The sequence below is a fragment of the Rhipicephalus microplus genome, chromosome 3, assembly GCF_043290135.1.
Source record: "Rhipicephalus microplus isolate Deutch F79 chromosome 3, USDA_Rmic, whole genome shotgun sequence".
In the NCBI taxonomy this organism is placed as follows: domain Eukaryota; kingdom Metazoa; phylum Arthropoda; class Arachnida; order Ixodida; family Ixodidae; genus Rhipicephalus; species Rhipicephalus microplus.
The window spans coordinates 190,946,291-190,969,238 of record NC_134702.1 but is presented as its reverse complement, the minus strand read 5'-3'; the positions used below and the strand labels follow the sequence as shown (position 1 = coordinate 190,969,238).

Genomic DNA, 22,948 nt, shown 5'->3' with positions numbered 1-22,948 from the left:
TGCTGTAAATAAATGTACCTAGGAAATGTTACGTCACATTTATTATTAGTTTTTCCTTTGCTGCAAGGAAGCGTGCGGTGCAGTGATGCGGACTTCCAGACCGACAACAAGGAACGTGGCTGCATTTAACGTCTCGCTTTAATACGAACATTCACCCGAATAAACTTTTGCCATATCAACTTTCTCAGCATACGCCTCAAAATTAGTGAATTTATGTAGTTGTGCTTAAGCACGACACCAATATACGTGTGGCGGAACGAATGTTCTCACGTATTTTTCAGAGGTTGCAGAATTCATTCTTCAAAGCTTCTGGGTCATGGACCGCAAATCATGAGAATCTTGCTTATAGCTACCCAGCTACATGGTAATAATCAATTTTTGTTGGCTTCGTCGACATTAAAAAAATAGATGTTAGACTTGCCACATAATCGCAGTTATACTTCAGCACAATGTACGTCTTGACACAACGTAGCCGATGCGAATGAAAGGAATATAACAGTGCCATTCCTTTTCTATCAACCAGCGGAGCTCTGAGTGGCCAGGGCCAGGGTAGAATTGCATTTTCGACAAATTTCTGGCTACGAACGTTTCAACAATGACGTTAACAACAAAAAGTTCGTAAAAATAGACTTTTCTTGCAATAAAATTTGTTACGAAGGCGAATGACGCTATAAAGTCATTCTACGCAGTATATTCAAACATAACACGAGAAGGTCGAGCGCAAAGCCTGGATCACTGCTTTTCTTGGTCCACTCCCTGTAGGGTGGCATTGTTGAGTAGCGTGCCTGTTCAAGTCGATCGTTGGTTAGGATAGAGCGAATAGAAACCCATAAACATCACGAGCGAGCACGAACACTCTTCGGCCTCTTGATTCTTCTGTTTCCTTCCCAGCAGAGGCGCGTCAATTTGCCCGACACAACTGGGATGCAATAATTCTGATGTGCCAGGGAGCGAGTGGATGTAGAGAAAAAATTAAAGAGAAACGGGACGTAAATAAAGAGGACGGAAGTCAAAAAGACGGAGAAATGGATGAAGCAAAAAAACGTTTAGACACAAAAAAGATAGAAAGCGGACTATTCAAGACACAAATTTTTAAAAAGACAAAAAGAGAAGAAATAAAAGTTAGATAGATCAAGAGAAAGCCAGAATAGAGAAGAGAGAGAAAGGTGTGAAACAGAAAGATATAGTGAAAGAAACAGATAACTGAGGCACAAGAAACACAAAATAGAGCGAGGCACTGAAAGAGAGAAAGAAATCAACAAAAATAACACCAAGAAACAAGAAAGACCGCACATATCGGCACATCCTTCAGGCTTGAAACCATGCAACGCTGGCTTGATTTTGTGTGATTACATGAAAAAGTATTTCAAAAATGCCTGCTTCTAGCGTCTCTATTGTGCAGAAAAATGTACGATGTGATTTGAAAGATTTCACGAAAAAAAAGCTACATTATGCGCGTCGTCTGCTACCGGAAGCGCGCACCGCCGACGCCACCTGCAGCAAAACACGCCGATGCCACGCCTTGCCACAAACAAACAAAGGCTTCGGCGGCAGCGGCTGAAAAACGAGAAACACAAGCAAATGAACTCCACGGCGCGCCGCAAAGAAAAACGAAACAAACGAAGTGGACAAACCAGAAACAGGTGGCGCGTTCCCGTCTCGATTCAAAATGGCGTCGTCCCCTTAGACGCGCACCGGGTCGTTTACGCCTCTTCGGCAGAGTTTTTGCGCAATTGACTTCGGCACAGCTACCGTCGTTTATTACGTTGTGCCGTTCCCTCAGTGCTGTGTGTGTCGGCTGAGTTTGTGGTGTGTTATTGCGTGTTGCTTGTGCAGTTGGCGTCGAAGTGCTCGAAAGTTGGCGGGCTAAGTCCATGTTATACTCAAGGTCTACACTCCGTGTGATACAACGGCAATAGCGCGACGATCGCAGCCGCCGGTGAGCTTCGGTAGACGTGTAACCTGACTCACGCACGTGGGGCACGACGCCTGGACGAGCCTAGGCGGCCGGTAAATTCGATACTCCCCGCTAACGCCGTTGCGGGATCGGACAGCCGTGTCCGCTGGTTGCCCCTAGTGGGTCCGCTGTGCTGCCACCATGGAGCTCTACGTATTTTGCCTCGTGTGTCTTCTGTGAGTACACTTCTCGTGCACAGTCATCTGTATTATGAGATTCCGTGCTCGTTGAAGGGCACACTTTTCGCTCGTTATTGTTTCCATTCCAACGTCCAGGGAAGTATCTAACGGGGCCAACGCCCCATTCCGCAGATGATGTCATCACTGCTTGCATCTATTCAAATTGAGCGTTAACAAACATGAGTCCTACACGGTCATTTAGGGGCGTCTGCTGCGCTTGCCATGTAAAACGGCTACGAGCGTCAATACTTGGTAAGCGCGGGATATTCGAAGCAGGTGGAAATATCACATGCACAACCGCCATAACAACAGATATTCGGGTTCCGGCACCACTTGATGATGTGCTTCGCTAAAAGCTCCCACAAACAGTCATATATTTACACTTATATGTATAATTATTTCCACTAAAGGAATGTACTTGTGTTCCTAGCTTATTATTATTTTACCAGCGTTCCTGGCATCAATGGTGTGGTTTGAAATAGCAACTAAACTAAACAAAATTATGGAATGGTGCTGTAGGTCTTCGGTACGTTGATGTTCAGTGTGTACCCAAACTGCCGCTTCTTTCATTGTGAGCATTTTATGGGGGCCTGCGCTGATTGGGGGTGTGTGAAGGGTGCTTATTCGTGTAGTCAAAATATTCATGCCAGCAGTGTTCTAGGTTCTAAATTCTTGTCTGCTGGGAGAATTCCACAAAAGGGAGAAAACGCGGAAGATTCCTGGATATTTCGTTGTATGTCGCTCGTGATGTGATGATCTGTGGAATCAGTGTGCTAACTGGGGCTATTGGCTCCTACGTGAGTGCGCGAGGTGCGAATTTTGTGTTGTACCTTAGTTCCAAAAGGGTACCACAAATATTGCGCAAGGTTCAGTGACAAAAATTTCCGTGCTTTTATATGCATACCACGAATTAGAAGCTACCTTACTACATCACTCACGTGATAAGGAGAGGAGGAGGTGCACAAAAAAGCAGAGTACGTGTATTTGGATAAAAGAATAAATAACCATGCTTTGCAGCACAAAGTCTGCGAAAGCATCATCTGACATGGAGTGAATATTTTAAAACAACAAAACACTCTAAAAATGCTGAACAGGAAGATACCCACAAGAATACCAGTTAATTCTGCTATTCAAGTGGTAAAGTAAAACACACGCGCAATTACGTCCAATCTTCATGGCATCCTAGAGCAATCAGTTAACCAACATATGGAATAAATTGGCTGGTCGATGCAGTGAACCGTGCCGAATCTCAACACAACAACCACATCTGATTTGCTTTTGGTAGCTGAAGTCACGCTGGGTCTTTCAATGAATTCAATAAGGAACATAAATCAGTGCGGTCAAACAGCATTGTGTTATTGTTCATTTACAAGGTTTTCAACCTTGTTCAAGTATTGCAGTTATGAGCTCTAAAGCGTAATATATTTTCTTAGAACTTCTTCTTACGATATCGCTCTGCGAATGACCAATGCAAAGCTCACGTCTGATTCTCTTGCTGTGTGTTCAAAGCTCATGTATACAGAAGTTGTAGACTGCGGCGCATGTTGGTGCGTGTTAATGAAGCATTTGCACATGTGAATGAACATCCCAAAACCACCATCTGATTATGGGAGACACCGTAGTGGAGGGCTCTGTAAATTTCTACCCCCTGGGGTTCTTTAACGTGCGCCCAAATTTGAGCACGCGGGCCTACAGCATTTTCGCCACCATAAAAAAATGCAGCTGCCGCAGCTGTGATTTGATTCCGCGACCTGTGGGTCAGCAGCCGAGTACCGTAGCGATAAGACCAGCCCGGCATGGCTGCAGATGAGGCATCGCAGAGGTGCGTCCAGAAAAGTTCAGTAACGTACGCACGATGTGTTTTCTGATTTGACAAAACATAACCAAACTGCTCTTGGCTATTGTCTTTTGGCGTACGAAATAAACTCGTCTAATTTTTTAACTCCCAGCGGCGCATAAACCGATGCCCAGCATTGCAAATTCGTCTTCTAATTGGGTGAATAGCTTAAAATCAACAAGTAATACCTAGAGGACAACATATAGGGAGATAACGAGTAGTCAGCTGGTATCAATTTTCAGTAGTGTGCTATGTGATGCAGTGATGCCTGTGCATATTTTAGTTCCTCAGATGACCTAGCGATGAGGAGTGTTATTAACGCATAAAAACTCACTTCACATAAGCACATTTTATTCAGCGTGATTGAAGTTACCGTCTGGGATGAGAACTACGGACGCCGGAAGCTAACTCCAGCATCTTCCAGAGTACTTTGTAGAATTCTTCGTTTATAAAAGACGCTTTGCATGACAGTCTTTCCAGCGCCAATTGTTGAATTGTGTTCGAATCACTTAGTGTTTGACGCTAACACTGCAGAATAATTTTGCTTCTTGATGGGGCAGGGCAAAGGAGATTGATTTGATTGATTTGTGTGGTTTAACGTCCCCAAACCACCATATGATTATGAGAGACGCCGTAGTGGAGGGCTCCGGAAATTTTGACCACCTGGGGTTCTTTAACGTGCACCCGAATCTGAGCACACGGGCCTACGACATTTCCGCCTCCATCGGAAATGCAGCCGCTGCAGCCGGGATTTGAACCCACGACCTGCGGGTCAGCAGCCGAGTACCATAGCCACTAGACCACCGCGGCGGGGCAGGCAAAAAAGAAGGACATGGAGCTAGAGGCAAGGCTGCAGAGTGCCTTGCAGAGTTGATGTTCTGTATCATCGCCCTCTTCTTTTTCTGCACTCATGTCTACGCTTCTTAAGTGGGTTGTTGCCTGAATAAAATATCTGAAACATAAACGCGCACTTGAAAGTAATGTGGACTCACATGCTGCTCGACACTCTTCTGCGCGTAATCTAGTTCAGTCATCGCGGACACCACGAGTTTTTATACACAGACCCATCGAATAGAAGAGTGACTGCCACCTTTACTGCCTGTCTGCCGCCTACACCCTCTTACTCCTACTTCCTCATCCCAGCGCTGGGTAGCAAACCGGATGCTAATATCTGGTTAATCTCCCGGCCTTTCGCTTCATATATCCCTCTCTCGACGTGGTTAAAGCGACTCTAACATTCACTCGTTGACCTTTAAGCTTGAAGTTATGGTATTGCAGTGACTATCTTGAAACGCTTTTGATTCAGCTCTCTGATTCTTTTTCGAGTTCGTGAGTGGTTTTTCGTTGTATCCCTCAGGGGCCTCGTGCGTAAGCGAAACATTTCCAACACATGTCCGCCAGAATCAAGACAATGGGCTGGCTGAAATCGAAATTACATTATGAAATCCGAGCCTGCTCGAAGCGCCTTATGTTGACTAGCAAATACCCTACGAATAAATAAATTAGGTTCATTGAAACCTGTACAAAATGGAACATTAAAGGTGCGTGTTAGCAATGCGTGTTAGCGTGTTAGCGTGTTAGACACCTATCTTATTCTAACGTAGTGCGCATCTAGAGTTGGTGAAAAGAGGATTCACATAATTGTGTCTGTAAAACGCACCCAGAAACTCATGCAATCATTCCAAAAGTGACAGCTTTCGATGGCTGATGTCACGATTTATTAGTGCCAGTCATCACCGCTGCGTGATTGCGTTCATCGCTCAATACCCATTGAAAGATAGTAAGACACGGTGATAAACCAAAGAAGTGCATCACGAGCATTCACATCGAATATTGTGAGATCACAACAAGGGTCGTTTTTGGAGCCGCAGTTGCCTGTTGCCGCCGCAGGTGTACGTATCCACTATGGTGCGAATTAAGATGAAAATCGATATAAAAGAACACTAAGGTTGCAATGAGATTCGAAGCTGGGTACCTAGAGTGTCAGTCCAAACCTACCACTGAGCCAGACCGGCGCTTGAAACTTCGTGGCAAACTGAATTTAGGCAGTTGTCATGTTGCCAAAGGAATGTCATTAATATAAGTCACAAGGCCTTTGAGATTAGGAAATGATAACCAGGTGTCTCAATGCGAATTACGTATCGAAGTGGTCGTCGGATGCTCCAACCGATTACAAAAGCTGCTGGCATAACTCTTCATCTTTCTCTATCACAACATCGCGAAATTAGGTAAAATGTCTTGCTAGTGTGTTGCATTTATCACGTTTTTTCGAAAACTAAACAAAAACCGTATGAATGCCTACAAAAAAAAATACGGTGATCTATTGCGCAGTGGGTATCCAACAGATGTGTTATAGCAGTTACCTAAATTGTGTTCAATAAAACCCTTAAAATTGCCGCTCTTTCGGGATTCGCTGTGACTGTGCTGTGCATTGCACGAAGGCGTGGCTATCCTTTTACAGAAATTGTATGTCCTAAAAGGCACTAACAAAAACTCGCCACTGTTCGCACAAGTAGTGCAATTTCAAAGTAGGCTTTGCCGCAGTGCTACAAAGCTGTACGATCAAGCCTATTGCCAATTAGAAAAACCGCTGGCGACGTTTTCTTCAGTGGAGGGCGTTCTGCAGCTGGAATTTATCCTTTATTTTGCCGCTTTTCACTCTTAATTACCGCCACAAGCTTTTCAGAGCCATTGTTTATTAATTATTTATTTATTTAGTACATACTGCAGACCACGTCGTGGTCCTTGAAGGACGGGCATACATAATTGTACACAAAACTAAAAACATACGTATGTACATACATACACATATAAACATACAAATACATATCTATATACATACACATATACACACACATACACATATATATACATTATATATATATATATATATATATATATATATATATGTATATATATATATATATATATATATATATATATATATATATATATATATACATCTATATATACATATATACACATATATACGCACTAATATATAAATGCCTATACCAACATATTCAAAAGAACTTAACAAAATTGTGATAGAATGCTCATGAAAAAGGTACAGAAAAGTACATGTCACCCATCGTCACAAGTTCTACGGTGCGGGCAGAGAATTCCATTCTAAAATGGTCCGTGGAAAAAAGGAAAACTTATACGTGTCTGTTCTAGCATAGATTGGTGTTAATGCATCAGAGTGATTGTGCCGTGTTTGCCTTGTGGAAAGAGGGCTTACATAAAGCGAAAAGGTGAGGGTGAATTTGTGGTCAATCAGATTATGTAAAAAATCCAAGCGGTACTTCTGTCTTCTTGATTCAAGAGAAGGAATCTCATTAGCCAACATTAGCTGTGACGGGGAGTCCGAACGTTTGTATTTAGAATAAATAAAACGAACCGACGTTCTGTGTATTCTCTCAAGTTTGTTGATATTGAGCTTAGTATACGGGTCCCATGCTACGCAGGCATGTTCTTGTTTTGGGCGGATATAGGTTAGGTAGGCGAGTAACTTAACGTTTGAAGGAGAATTACTAAGTTTGTGTCGCAGGTAAGCTAGTTTGCGGAATGCAGAAGAGCAAGTGTTCTCAACATGAAGGTTCCAAAATAAATTGGCAGTGAAGGTTACGCCAAGGTAATTATAGCTATCAACTTGTTTTATTGGGACAAACCCCATTTGTACACGTGATTGAGGGGATTCTTTTTATTCGTTATGTGAAGAGAGACTGTTTTGTCGGTATTTGCAGACATGCCCCATTTTTTGCACCAAAAGGATATGTTATTCAAGCCTAAATCTAGTTCCTTCTGATCATCCACAGATTCAATTCTACAAAAACACAACGCAGTCGTCTGCAAACAGTCTTATTTGTGTTCCAGGTGTGACGATGTTGACAATGCCATTAATACATAAAAGAAAGAGTGGACCCAGGACACTGCCCTGGGGCACACCTGAGGTAACTGGTAGACAGCCCGTGTTGTGTCCATCAACTGAAACTTACTGTTTACGGTTATTCAGATAGTCTGCGTTCCAGGAAATCAAAATATCAGGAAGCATAATGTTTCTTAGCTTTAGAATTAATTTTTCGTGAATGACCCTATCGAAGGCTTTACTAAAATTCAAAAATAAAGCACCAATTTCACCGTTAGCATCGAAATCTTTAGCAAATGAATCGATTACTATAATTAATTGTGTGATAGTCCAGCAGCTTTTTCTAAAGCCATGTTGACAAGTGGTTAGTACCGACTGTTCTAAGAATTCATTAATGTGACTTGCCATTATGTGCTCGAAAACTTTGCAGCATGATGACGTCAGTGATATGGGGCGGTTATTCTGTATTAACGATTGATCGCCTTTCTTAAAGACTAGGACAACTCGAGCCATCCTCCAATCACTAGGTACTTTTGCACATAGCAAAGATTATCTGAATAACACAACCAAAAATTTAGCAATAGTTTCGGCGTATCGCCTAAGGAACACATTTGGGATCTCATCAGGGCCAGGAGTTGTTTTGGTTTTCAAGTTTAACAACATAAACACAATGCCATGGTATGAGATGAAGTTCGCCTCATGGCGTTGAAACACTACAGAGTCTAAAGATAACACTGAACTTCCACTGGTAAATACGCTATGAAAATAATCGTTAAAATTCTGTGCGATAGCATTCAAGTTGTTAATAATAGTTCCATTAATTGTGATTTCCTGCCAGCCTTCTTGCTTTCGCCTAGGTATTCCCAAAACTTATCCGGCGCGTTCTTTATAAAGTTTGGCAATGTTGCAGTGAAATATAGGTCTTTCGAATCACGTACAGCGCATGCTAGCTTGTCTTGTAGTTCACTGATAGCATCCATACTCGCACTAATAATCCCCGTACGCACATGTTTCTTCTTTATTCGTTTGATTTTGAGCTTCAATTCAATTATGCCACGCGTCATCGATGGCATACTTTTAATGACTTTTTTTAGATTTAGTACGTATGAATGTATCTATGCAATGCTTGCACATTGTTGTAAACGTTGCCCACAGAGCACTCACTTCACCGCCACTATAAGCAAAGCCCGTAAGACAGGTTTCCATGTAGTCAACGAAGCTGGCGTCATCAGCTCTCGAATAATCTTTATTAGATATGGTTTTGGGAATTTTGTGAACAGCAATCTCGACAATGGGTACAGAAAGCGCAACAAAGAAATGATCTCACAAACCATCCTCAATTGACACAATATGCTCAGTAAATGCACGGTTTAAAAATACAACTTCTAATACAGAACAGGATGACCCTTGCACAAGCGTGGGTTCATTAACCACTTGGATTAGATCATGTGTCAGCATAATGTCGAAAATAATGTTAGCGTTTTTATCATTCTTATTGTTTGCTTGGAGGACCTTCCAATTGACGCCAGGCAGGTTCAGATCACCAATCAATAAAAGTTTCTTATTCTGGTAAGAAGACATGTGCTCTTCCCGTGTGCTCAGATTTGGGTGCACGTTAAAGAACCCCAGGTGGTCGAAATTTCCGGAGCCCTCCACTACGGCGTCTCTCATAATCATATAGTAGTTTTGGGACGTTAAACCCCACATATCAATCACGACATGTGCTCTTGAAGTTTAATCAAGTAATCTGGAGTACCGTCAGGTGGCCTGTAACATGCGTACAACACGAAGCGATGGCCCATGCATGATAACTTGACGCATAAGCACTCCAGGTCGCGAGTGTCACCGATAAGCGTCGCATCTATCTGATCTTTCAATAGAATGGCCACACCCCCACCTTTGTGCATTCTATCTTTGCGAAACACTTTGTAATTGGCTGGAAAGTTTAATTCATTTGTTATGTCACTACGTAGCCAAGTTTCTGTTATGATTGCAAAGTGTGGATCATGCCGTAGCAGCTGAATTTCAAGTATATCTGTCTTGTTTACTACGCTACGAGCGTTGAAATTGACGATACGCAGGTGTTTTTCTTTGGTTGAAATTGAATTTCTGTAGGACGGACGGTTGATTTCTAAACACCGAATCTTTAAAACATTGCCTTGGCAGTCGGCGAAACTAGCGTCTACCTTAGCTTTTTCGCGTGACAACGGGTCATTAGCCGGCGTGAATTTTATTCGTCGTTTTTTCGAGCAGCAACTCTATCATTTATTTCGTCATTTCAAATATACGCTACTTTATTGATATACAATTTGTCAAAAGCTAAGGAAACTTTGTCCTCTTTCTCCCGGTTTTCCTTCGCACTTGCCCAAAGCTTCCGCCTAACTTCACGAACTTTCTGCGAATAATCCTCACTTGTTGATATAGAAGTGTTGTTCAGTTTGTGGCATTGTTTAAAAATTAATGTTTTATCTCTCGTATCGAGCAGCCTCAGGATGACCGGTCGTTTCTTATTCGGAGACGGACGACCTAATCTGTGAATGCGTTCTATGGCTACTGGTTCCAGCTCGAGAAGGTCTTGAAAGATACCTTTATTTACGGCTGTTTCCTGGGATCCACCGTTTTCACCCTCTGGTTCTGGTAGCCCAAAAATGACCAAATTAGGTCTTCTACTGTGGTTCTGTGAATCGTCTATCTTCCTTTCAAGCGTCAGAACAACTTGGTTCTTATACGTGAGCCGGTCCTGCACATGAAGTGACTTTTTCTTCAAGATTTGACAAAGCGTCCACCTTTTTTTTTCTATTACTACCAGGCGCTTTTCCTTTATATCTTTAATATCAGCTGCGATTTCCCTAAGCTGCTTTAATATTAGTGAAGTGTCGAAACCACGGTTAGCTTCAATGTCCCCCCCCCTAAAAGCAGTAATTTCCTGAGGCAGATAACAGCAATATCAAGCAAGCAACACAGCCATGGGCACGGCGGCACTAGCAGAAAAAGATCGCTTGAACGGTAACACTTGCCGTAACGTTTTCTCACTTGCACAGCAAAAAGCAAAGGATTGTCAGCGGACCGCATTCTTTCGGTGCCACCGTGCCCAGTGGTAGCGCATTCTAAAGGATGACCCTTTATACTGGTTCCGCATGGTGTCGCTCTACGCGAAGGTTGCGTGCCGGCTTCTGCGCTTGGTGACGTAGAATGAAGTGGTGGTCTGATGGCCGGTGTCAAACGCTGATCACCAGCGTCATGACAGTACAAATCCCTGAACTGATGCCTAGCCGCCTCGTCAACGGTATGCTCATCGCAGTACGCAGTGCGTAGGAGGCCGAGGAACTGCACAGCGAAAAGCGAAGAATTGTCAACCGCATTCTTTCGGTGCCACTGTGCCCGACAACATGTTGTATGATGTTGTATGACAACATCTGAAGCTCTGGACGCTGACACTCTTCCAAAACTCAATATTTCAGGCTAATTTCAAGTTCGAATATGCACCAACACTGAGGCACTGTCGCTCGAGCAACGCAGGGCATTTGAAAAGTCGTCGTTGCCGAAATGCTAAATTGCAGTGCGGTGATGCATACCACCAACTCAAAAGCGTGCTGGGCAATTTTCAGTTTATGGCAAGGCGTTTGGTGGTTGGAATTAAAATGCAGCATGCAAGCATTTCTGTAAGCAGGTTATTTCAGCATATAACACTTTAAAATTGACGGGGCCACAGCGTGTCATGCTTATACCCGATATATTCAAAAAAGCTGTATCCCTATAAGTGGACTCGATGGTATCTAGAGTTTTACGTTCCAAAAGTGAGAGTTGATGATGTGTTGCGCCGTAGCGGAAGGCTCCGGAAATTCCGACCATCTGGTGTTCTTCAACGTGCAGTGACATCGCAAGTACACGGGCCTCTACCATGTTGCCTCCATCGAAATATGACCACCACGGCCGAGATAGTACCCGTGACGTTTGGTTCAGAAGCCGCGCAGCACACCACCACAGCTCCACCACGGCGATCACCTTCGCAATTCGTTAAGTGACAAAACACACACCCCTCCCCCCCAAAAAAAATTTTTGTCTTACTTTTCTTGAGTACGCTGTTATTTTCGGGCTCCCCGTGACTCATATTAATATTATTAGGTTGAAAAGAGTTCAAAAGAAAGCCATTTTCAGTCGATAGGATAGCGTCTCGGCCTCTGGTTTGGTAGCCAAGGACGCTCTGAAGTGCACCTACGAGGAGTATCGAATTTGCATGATTACTCTTTGTGTTTGAAATTGATAAACGGCGCCCTAATGGCCGTATAGCCAGTTATGTTCATCTTTTAGGTGGTTATAATACTCAGAGACGATGTATTTTCTTCCGCGAATGGTTGTGAAGTGGAATGTCTTACCCACGCATTCTAGAACGTCACTTCACTCAACGCTCCACCTTCACTTGAAAAAGCCGATGGGAGCGCCGTCTCTAGGCACGGCAAGTCAATGCATATCAGCAATAATCTGCTGCGATTCTTGAGTAGCGCAGCGTCATTTTCAGCCGAGTGGTAGCGCAGTGCTCCACTCTGTCAAATGAAGGGAGGAAGTCGAGTCGAGGAGCCTTTGTGAATAAGGGGGTTAGTGTGCCCACCTCGGAAAGTAAAGGAATCAAAACTTTTGAAGAATTTCATGTAGTTTTATTATTTACAGAACCTTGCGTTTGCGTTGTTTGCCTTCTTTCTTGTGTCTTTACTGAAGTAAGTTCTGCTGATGTTCTTTACTTTATTTTTTCATACATTTTCTGCTATTGATTTTGCATAGCAAGGCTATTTACGTTCTATTGGCCGATAGACACCTACTGCACTATCCGACTGCTTCAGTAGGACTCAGCAGTATAGCCAAACAAACAAACAAACAAAACACTAATTATATAAGATTGGCCAGCCCGTCAAAAACAAACAAATCACTTCGCTTTCACGTGCATGACCAGTGATTTCAGTGTGCTATGCATCCAGCTGTTCATGCGTGTTTCTGTTGTTTCTTCTACGTAATATACTGTGCCCAAATGCAGTGGTTTGCCCTTAATAGGTATTCCAGCTCTTCATTTGTGCGCTGGGTAGATAACACGTGGGGTTCAGACTTTTCTGAAGCTTATCATACAGACGCTTTCCTACTCAGCCACATCTAATATGCGGAGTCCTCCACTACGGCGTCTCTCATAATCATACGGTGGTTTTGAGACGTGGTACCCCACATATCAATCAATCACCTCTGATATGCCTTCACAACTGAAAGCTGAAGCAGACAAAGCTGATATATCCTTATCAAACTCGTAAGCCAACGTTACTTTGTCATAAGCGTCTGCAATTATTATTTAGGTTTGCCTACCGAAGCATGCATCTTTTGCGTCGGAAATAACGAGAATGCACAAAAAATTTCATAGTACTATGCATCCAGTGTTAGTGCCGGATCCCTTTGGTAATCAGAATTAAGGCCTTCGATCTCGGCCCGATGGCCTATTTTAAGGGCCAACGGCGACTTCAGCCTATTTCTCGTCAGAACGAAGACACCCGTTCTCTGAGCTCAATCAACGCAAGCTCATTGCCAGTGACCACTACTCATCCCTCCATCCTTAACAGTCCCTAGCCAAGCTCTACGCACCCTTTAGGACCTAAACCACTTCCGTCTTCTTTCTATAGCGTGTCCTCTCTGTGGATACTCGAAGGCCAATGTTAATTTCCTCTCCTTTTGCTTACCCTGGCAGACGTCCGCCGCTGGGACAGCCTCCACCCTCAATGCAGAGAAAAGAAAAGCATTTTCATGCGTTACAAAAACCTGCGCACTGCATCCAATACTGTAACCTGTGGGGTGGTTAATAGTGCCGTGTACTATAGAATAAAGCGCGCAATGGGGAGACTGTGTGGTGGATGTAGATCATTGAAGGGGCCAAGCTTGTTCGCCCATCAAATAATACTTGAAATTGCTTGAGTGGGTGCATTCGAGGCCTCCGTGTAGCAATAGCACGAGGTGGTGGTGCCGCCAATGATAGCCTTCCGCAGTAAAAACAGACCAAAACCAAAAATGGATGTCTCAGTGCACCACTGACACATAATTCAGCATATTGTTACGGGGAATAAAGTACACAGAATGAATATACTGGCGAGCAAATGCGTACAACGCTGCTGCAGTCCGAGCACGTTCCCGTTCAGCACTTCGTCGTCGTCATTCTCAGGCATTTACTTAGCCCGTGACATTACCCGCCGGCGGCAGAAGCACCGTCCCGGTGCGATCAATTCTCAGGGCGTGAGTAGTATGCTTTAAGCCGTGAGACGTGAACTATATCGGCCGGGACTGAAGCTGGTACTGACGTGGTATGGAGTGGAGCTATCTCATAGGTCACGCTGGTGACCTTGCGTATGACGCGGTAGGGGCCAACGTAACGGGTCATCGGTTTTTCGCAGAGACCAACACGACGCGATGGTAACCACAACAAGAAGAGTGACCCCGGAGAGTACTGTACGTCGCGGTGCCGGCGATCGTAAGCACTCTTTTAATTAAGCTGCGAGGCACATAACCGATCCCGGGCGACTTGGCGGGCGATGTCAGCTCGGGCCAGGGCATCACAAGCATAAGCAGTCGATGAGGGGGCGTCAGATTGGAGCATGGTGTCCATGGGCAAAGGCGGGTCATAACTAAACAGTAGGTAAAAAGGTGAAAATGCAGCTGTATCGTGACGTGAACTGTTGTATGCGAAGGTAACAAAAAGTAAGGGGATGTCCCAATCTTTGCGATCCTTGGAGACGTACATCGCTAACATATTCGTCAGGGTATGGTTGATGCTTTCCGTGAGGCCGTTGGTTTGTGGGTGGTACGCTGTAGTGAACTTGTGGTGGGTAGAATAGGATCGCAGGAGCTCGTTGACTATTTTAGATAGAAAACAGCAGCCGTGGTCGGGGATCAACTGACGAGAAGCACCATGACGCATAATGATGTCATGAAGAAGCAAATCGGCTACATCAGTAGCGCAGCTGGTGGGGAGAGCGCGTGCAATGGCATAGCGCGTTGCGTAGTCGGTAGCAATAGCAATCCACTTATCACCGGTGGCCGACACGGGAAAAGGTCCTAGAAGATCGACGCCGACTCGAAAAAATGGCTCATCTGGTACTTCAATGGGCTGGAGGGTACCAGCAGGTCCCGGAGCCGGTGTCTTGCCGCGCTCGCAGAGGTCGCATGCCGCAACGTACTGTCGCAAAGAACAGTAGAGGCCAGGCCAAAAGAATTGGCGGCGAGCGCGGTCACACGTGCGTGACACCCCTAGGTGTCCAGCGGAGCGGGCATCACGGAGCTGCGCCAAAACGTCTGAGCGAAGATGCGCAGGAACAACGAGTAAAAGCTCAGCACCATCTGGGTGGGCGTTGTAGCGGTGCAAGATGTCGTTGTGAAGAACGAACAGTTGTAAAGAGTGGTCAGGGTGGGGGGAGTGCAGACCATTGATAATAGCACGCAAATAGGGGTCGCGGCATTGTTCAGCCGCTATGTCGGTGAAGTCGGTAATGGAAAGAACGAGGACATCTTGTCCATCTTCCATCATGTCAGGGGGATCGACTGGGTAACGGGATAAGCAGTCGGCATCCTTGTGAAGTTGTCCGGATTTATAGGATACGGAAAAAGTGTACTCTTGTAAGCGCAGCGCCCAGCGTCCAAGGCGTCCCATAGGGTCTTTGAGTGAGGAGAGCCAGCAAAGCGCTTGGTGGTCCGTAATAACTGAGAATGGTCGGCTATTGAGCTGCGGTCGGAATTTCGCAATTGCCTAGACGAGAGCTAAGCACTCGCGCTCTGTGATCGGATAATTTTGTTTCGAGCGCGACAACAGTCGGCTTGCGTACGCGACGACGCGGTGCATTCCTTGTTGCCGCTGCGCCAGCACTGCGCCTATGCCGTGGTCACTGGCGTCTGTACAAAGCTCCGTGGCGGCAGATGGGTCGAAGTCTGCTAGGACTGGTGGATTGGTGAGAATCTCAACAAGCGACGAGAAGGCGTTTGCCTGCTGTTGGCCCCAGGCGAATGCGACATCCGTTTGGAGGAGGCCGGTTAGAGGAGGCCGGTTAGAGGACGGGCTACTTCAGCACACTTCTCGACAAAACGACGGAAGTAGGAGCACAGTCCTAGAACACTTCGGACGTCCTTGGCTGAGCGGGGTGTGGGGAAGTCGTGAACTGCTCGGACTTTCGCAGGGTCTGGTTGAACGCCCACAGCGTCAACAAGATGGCCGAGTACGCAGATTTGGCATTGCCCAAAGCGACATTTGGACGAGTTAAGTTGCAAGTTGGCACGTCGGAAAACATCAAGCACTGTGGGCAGACGGGTAAGATGGTCGTTGAAAGTAGTCGAAAAAACAATAACCTCGTCAAGATAGCAGAGGCAGATGGTCCACTTCATGCCTCGAAGGAGAGAGTCCGTCATGCGCTCAAAAGTCGCGGGGGCATTGCATAATTCAAAAGGCATCATCTTGAACTGATAAAGTCAATCAGGAGTCACGAAGGCCGTCTTCTCTCTGTCTTAGTCGTCCACAGCGATCTTCCAGTAGCCTGAGCGAAGGTCTATTGAAGAGAAATATTTGGCACCGTGTAGCACATACTTAGCCCATGACAATATCATCAAACCTCATTTCGTCATAGGTAAGGGCAATTTTCGGAAATTAAGGGTGGCAGGCTTGGAGAAGCTACAATGTGGTAAATATTTTATCCACCGTTATTTATCGCTGGTTTAGTGATTGATTTGATTGAGATGTGAGTTTAACGTCGCAAAACCACGTATTTTTATGAGGCGTCATAGCGAAGGGCTTCAGAAATTTTGACCTTCTGGGGTTCTTTAGCGTACACCCAAATCTGAGCACACGGGCCCACAGCTATTATCACCTCCAATGAAAATGCAGCCGCCGCAGTCGGGATTTGATCCCGTGACCTGCGGGTCAGCAGCCGATTACATTAGCCACCATACCACCGGGGCGGGGCTTATATCAGGTTGACATCTACGGGGTGCTAATATCCGTAGAAAAATCTCCGTAATAGCCTATTCATACCTAAATGCGCTTGTAGTATGGTGTGTGGTGGGGCTTATCACAGGTTGACGTCTACGGGGTGCTAATATCCATACAAAAAATTGCCCGCAGCTTCCCTCGGGGGAACACTGAGGAGGATGCGGAGCATATAATTGGTTAACGGGGTGTTAAAGTGCGACTTACTTGGGTCGATGCCTAAATTGGTTTACGTGGTTGTGAAATGGGGTGTTAAATGAGTGAACACGTACGGCACGTATGCGAAAGGGCGGTGTTTTATTTATTGCGACGAACTTTGAGGACGATGGCTTTGTGGTCGGTAAAGTAAAGAGTGAGTACAAACCAACGGACGAGCGGCATCTGAGCGAGCGAGCGCCGACCTTGAGTATATATACAGCGCGACGGCGCATGGGCTGTCAGCTGTCGAATGTTCTCGAAGGAGAAGCGTGCGCGCGGCACAGATGGCGACGGCGCGACGGCGCATGCGCTGTCAGCTGTCGAATGTTCTCGAAGGAGAAGCGCGCGCGGCACAGATGGTGGGCGACGGTGCGACGGCGCATGCGCGCGCGTCAGCTGTCGAATGTTCGAGAAGCGGTGCGGACGGCGCACTACAAGGCGCGAGTATAAGATGCTTCCGCATCTAAAATGTCTGTATTAGCTTATTCATACCTAATTGCGCTTTTAGTATGGTGCGCTGATAACGCACTCTTAAAAATGGTCATCCGCTAAGTATTCTCACTTGAACCAATGTGTGAGCTTAGAGCGAAAGCCTTGAGTGCGGCGTGCTCAGCCATTTCAACAAAACGTAGCAGGTGAATGAAGAAGTCCCTCATAACGGCTTGCTGGTACGTAAGAGTGTTTCGACGCTATATGGATGTCGTGACGTCACTGAGACTCGATATTGAATGCCTTTTTGGGTGGAAGCTTTAGGTATAATAACAAAAAGAACTGTTGGGTTTTCACATGCCACAACCTCAGTATCGATGACAGACACTAGATCGCAAGGCTCTGTAAATGTCGGTCACAGGGCCTATTTAACGTCCACGTTAATCAATGAACACGGTTCTTGAGCATTTTCGCGTACATTGAAAATGCATCTGCCGCGACCTGCATTTGATTCTGCAACTTTCTGTTCAGCAGTCGACCACTATATGCATTATACCACCGTGGCACTTCAAGTCTTAACGTATCTCATGCAGTAAGCACAGACGTGTAGCCACAATTTTTTTGTCGTGGGGGGAATTTGATCAAAGCTATAGAAAACATACAAGTTTATTATATGTCTTCAATAAAGCACCCCTTCCAATCGAATTTCGGCGGGGAGGAAGGTTCCTAGGGCACCCTTTCAGCTACGGGCCTCACTGAGCATACTTTTTAGTTTTTTATTAGGCTCTCGTGCAACGATACGAATCCTGTGGTTATTGATGTAGTAAGAATAAAAACAATATTACTCATTCTTTCTCTTCTTTCTCTTCTCTATTCTGCTTAGCCTAATAACCCTGGCAATGAACTCACGCTGGTGTATTTTGTCTGCATCCGCCTTAGCAGGCAAACATCATGAAAAAGAGGATCGTCATTACTACCATCCTGTACTGGGGCCAAAATTATGGACTCGCGTACTTTTGCTTGGTCTCACTGAAGCATGTGTGGTCTTCACTATACTTGACATGCGCCATGTTCAGTAGTGCCCGCAGTGTTTAAAGCTTCGCTTTCATGCTCTTACAGGGTGCTTGCGACGATCGTGGTTCAGGGAATCTACTGCGCCATGTACTGCTCGTATCCTCTGCCGGGCGGATATGACCCGTGCCCAATGCTGTCTGGCTTTCGGAGGAAAAGGCGATCCCGACCTCCGCCAAAGTCCAACTCGGCCGAGGTCATGGTGCGTGCACTGTTTATTTTCTTTGTCGTTTTGTTTCTTTTGAAATATTTGTCAGTGCAAGACAGTTAAAACGAATCTTGCTGTGTGTCGTCCACAATTAACTTGAAATCTTTTCAACTTATACGAGCGAAGACAATCACAATGAATAGAGTTGCCCGTATGTCAGACACTAGTGCAACGTGAAACTGCCCAAACACCTCTGCTTCAATGAAAATATGTTTTGGAAGTGAAGTGTAAGCAATGCTTTATTCAGAATTTTTGCTTGCGGTGCGGCGTGCACTACGTGCTCACATATTCGTTGCAGCCCGGTTACCGATTAGGCATGAATTCTGCCACTGAGATCTAGTATGAGCAACCGAAATTTATTTATATAGTTCAAGCTCATTGTCGATGATCTTTCATAGGTAGCAGGTTTACCCATTTATTGTTCCGAAAGTTAAAGCCGCCAAAAGGCTACTTCTGGGATGTCAAAAAGTTTTTAAAAACGCATTGCTGGGAATGATATAATTTTTTTCATTATCGCCAAGCTGTGATGTGAAGACCACTTTCTATTCATGTTGATTTTTTATTTATGTGCACAAAGTGTTACGTTGCTGAAATAAGCCACAGCAAAAGTGACAGCTTGAGAACAAGTGGTGGCATCATAAATTTAACTGAAGATGGAGATCGAAAAGAGAAAAGACGACACATGATGCACAAACAAAAAGCAATGTACGCAGGAACTTGCACAATGAAGACTGCAGCGGTAGACAGTGAGGGATTCCAGGGAGTGAGGTATGGGAATCGATTACCATTGCTGAATGGAAACCAACTAGCATCTTTTAAGGAGTGACGGAACACGCCGATCAGGCGCTCGGTTTCAATTGTCACTCGTGCTGAAAGGTGGTGCCTTAAGGCTCTGTTAAAGTTGGTGGGTGTACCTTGACCTTCCACGGTCTTAGTGAAATAGCATAGCGAGCACCGCTGCTACAGGAAGCAGCGCAAGATAGCCATCATCTACTTGCTGGTGAAATGGATACGAATGCGCTTTCGGTATTGTGCTTTTTTTTCGCTGCAGAACTTATCCATGTAGAGTATAGGCGAGGTAATAAGGACCTCAACCTGTCCACAGCGACACAGGTAAAACAAAACTGAAATAGCATACTTATTTGGAAAGGCATCCACACGTTGTGCTAAACTGGTGGCAAGGAACCACAGGAGATAGAAATAAGATGTTGTTCTTTTCTTACCGTATTTCAGGTTCGCACTGAAATTTTCGCTGAATTCGTACAGTAGCGTTTTTGAAGATTTAAATCAAATTATGTGATGTTTCCAAATCAACCCTGTTCTCGCGAGTATGATGTAATCGGGTTTTAGTTATGTTTGTTCATGTCGCTCGTAACATTGTAGTCACGCGCACAGGTTAGCAAATGATGTCGAGCTCACGTAAACACACTCCGGAGACATAATATGCGCTTGAGGCTCACTCCTCAGACTCTGATTCAATAAACTCGTTCTTAACTAGACTCATTCGGACTGAAACCCACCAAAGTGTTACTTCTGAGGACTCACTCAGACGCTAACGTGCTGTTGCGCGAGTTGGTACGCCCCAGACGACATACTTAGCGGAAAAGCGCAAAATAAAAGAATACTGACAAGGCAATAAAATAACAAATCGCACAGCGTGAGCACTAAACATAAACCGACTTTATTTCAGACAGCACCACAGAATGTCGACACCCTGCGCTTGCGTGCTACCACTGCTTTGCTAATGAAGCATCGAATTAGATATACTTAGCGTCAGCATTATAGAGTGTGCTTTTGTTCTTGATATAATAGCTTTCCAGTAACTCTCTTTCCAAGCTATCAGCGCTTATACATACGATCCTAATGTCGTGTAATCGCTTAACCTCGGCCTTTTGAAATAGGTGATACTTCTTTCTAAAAAGCAGACAGTGGTGATTAGAGCCTTCACCACTCGATTTTGCAATTCATTATCACAACTGAACGAAATTCGTTTATACCCTCATTATTAATACCTAGGTAACTTTGGTTAAAATGCACTTCTCCAATTCACGGCAGAGCGCTGAAAAGATTTAAGAGTCAACAGACTGTATTTAACTTTGTGTCTTGCACAGATATCCATGGAAGACATGAAGGCGCAAGAGCCGGAGACACCTTCACCGATTCCGGAGTACAAGTTGCACCGAGGGCAGACAGACGTCTGAGCAAGAGCGTTCTGGAAGCGTCCACCGATCTCTATTTTCCTAGTGGTCGTCTGACAATTCTGTTGAAAAGCACCGACATTGTATAAGGTGTAAAATATGACATCATTCCACTTTTGTTAGCGAAACTTCAAATGGTGGGATTTAGGCATGTCACGTTAATCTTGAATCAATCAAAGGTATAGGCAAATTCTACTTATCTTCTCATATACTGTAAGTTGGCACAGGGCGCAGACTTCGGCACGTGATTCACAGACGTAGTCCTGGAGCCAATCATGCACCCAGAGCATAAGGTACCTCGACATGCGAAGTTTGGACGCGAACACACGAATAATAGCGTTAGTAACAAATCAAGGTGAATGTAGCTTCAACACTCGTGATATACAGTACATTGTCGATCATGTTTCTGTACAGTTGCAGTTCATCAACCACCAGCAAAAAAAAACGAAATTGGCATGGCAGAGAGCACATGTTGGTGTCGATGCTGTAACATCAAGGTAACCAGTTCCATGAGGGGCCCAGTTTGGCATCGTCCTTACTTTTGAAACATGTGTAGCCGAGAAAACAATGGGTCTGAGAAAGATATAAGCCCTAACAGTAGAATATTTCTATCTCTGCGTGGTTCGAATGAATGTGCGATCATGTGCTAAAGTGTGCGTTACCTTCGAGGATATACACATATGTTCCAACGCGTGTCATTAGTCACTGATTGCCACAAAATGGATGTGCACTGCCATCCATGACGCATTGGGATGATTCGAAGGCTGTGTTTGTGAGCTTTAGAAAATGACTCGTACATGTGCAATGACCCACACGACATGTTGTGCATTGATAATTTGACGTACAATTTAATAGAAAAGAAATCACTAAGCGCCACGGACATTTACTTATAGTGGAAGCGAAACTGTTTGGAAGATCGGGGCTGACAAAATGTCGGTTGTTTTCGCATACAAGATGGGTCGTAACTAATGTCTCAGTAAAGTTAGAACAAGAATGATGAAAGCTGACTTTTCAAGCAGTATTTCGACCTTCCTGTTAAGTGCATAATGCCTGGATGGCACTAATGTGCATGTGGAGTGAACTGGGGAGTCTTCTGCAGAAAACGCAAGATGAACTATAAAGTTGCAGCTAAGCTTTCTCGTTACCCTGCGCAGTTCGTGTCTACACAAAGTGCCACCTACCAGGTGGTCACAACTGCCTTTTGCAGCGATCGTTTAGAGGTACTAAAGTAATGTATCAAGTGTGCAAATTTGAGAGCGCACTTCTAAGATCCCATTCTTGCATTTCGTGTGATTGGCGTTAGACATTAGGCTGCATGATGGCATTGGCGAGATTGATTGAGAAATTTTGAAAAGGTATTTCGAGCGCGAAAACTAATTGAGAAAGAAGGCGAAAACGATTGAGAAAGAAGGCGAAAAACAGCAGATGAAAAGGACGGTGACAGTGAAGAGAGCGAGGGGAGGATAGAAGAGAAGACAAGCGGAGAAACATGAAGGCCAAGCAGAGGGCGAGAGTCGAGATAAGGGAAACGGCGCAATGGTGCTGAATGCTTAGGAGGCCTGCTTGTGGCGGTCCGCTGCTGCAGCCAGAGTATTTGCTCACTGACGAGTGCAAGCACAAAATTCATCAATGCGATGGGCTTCACATCAAATTATCCTTGCCAGTCACGCTGCTCTAGGCGTTGATAATATTAACACTACAACTCTACAAAACGCTCTCCGAGAGATGCTTCTCGACAGAGAGCAGTCAGATGTATGGAAGTTCACAGAAGGACAGCTATCACAGACGCCAACGCCAAGATTCGCAAGTTATCACTGCTGAAACACCGAAGCACGAGTGTCGAGAGTACTCTGCCCCTCATGAACCTGAAGCAGACAATCACCACGCCGCATGAATATTTCAAACATCATCAGAATCTATTCAAACGTCAACCGCACATGCTGCGAAATCAAAACAAGGCTAAATAACTTTTATTTGACACTGTGGAGTACTGTGAACGCCGGTGAAC

The 22,948-nt window shown here is 44.9% G+C and overlaps 1 protein-coding gene across 1 annotated transcript; it reads left to right on the top strand.

The window, feature by feature from the left end:
- The first annotated feature begins 1,690 nt into the window (after window positions 1-1,690).
- On the top strand, window positions 1,691-21,352 carry LOC142804080 (uncharacterized). Its single transcript, XM_075890643.1, has 3 exons — window positions 1,691-2,133; window positions 18,583-18,736; window positions 20,854-21,352. Exons 1-3 carry the CDS (start codon window positions 2,099-2,101, stop codon window positions 20,941-20,943), a joined length of 279 nt encoding a protein of 92 aa, XP_075746758.1. The 5' UTR covers window positions 1,691-2,098; the 3' UTR covers window positions 20,944-21,352.
- The last annotated feature ends 1,596 nt before the right edge of the window (window positions 21,353-22,948 follow it).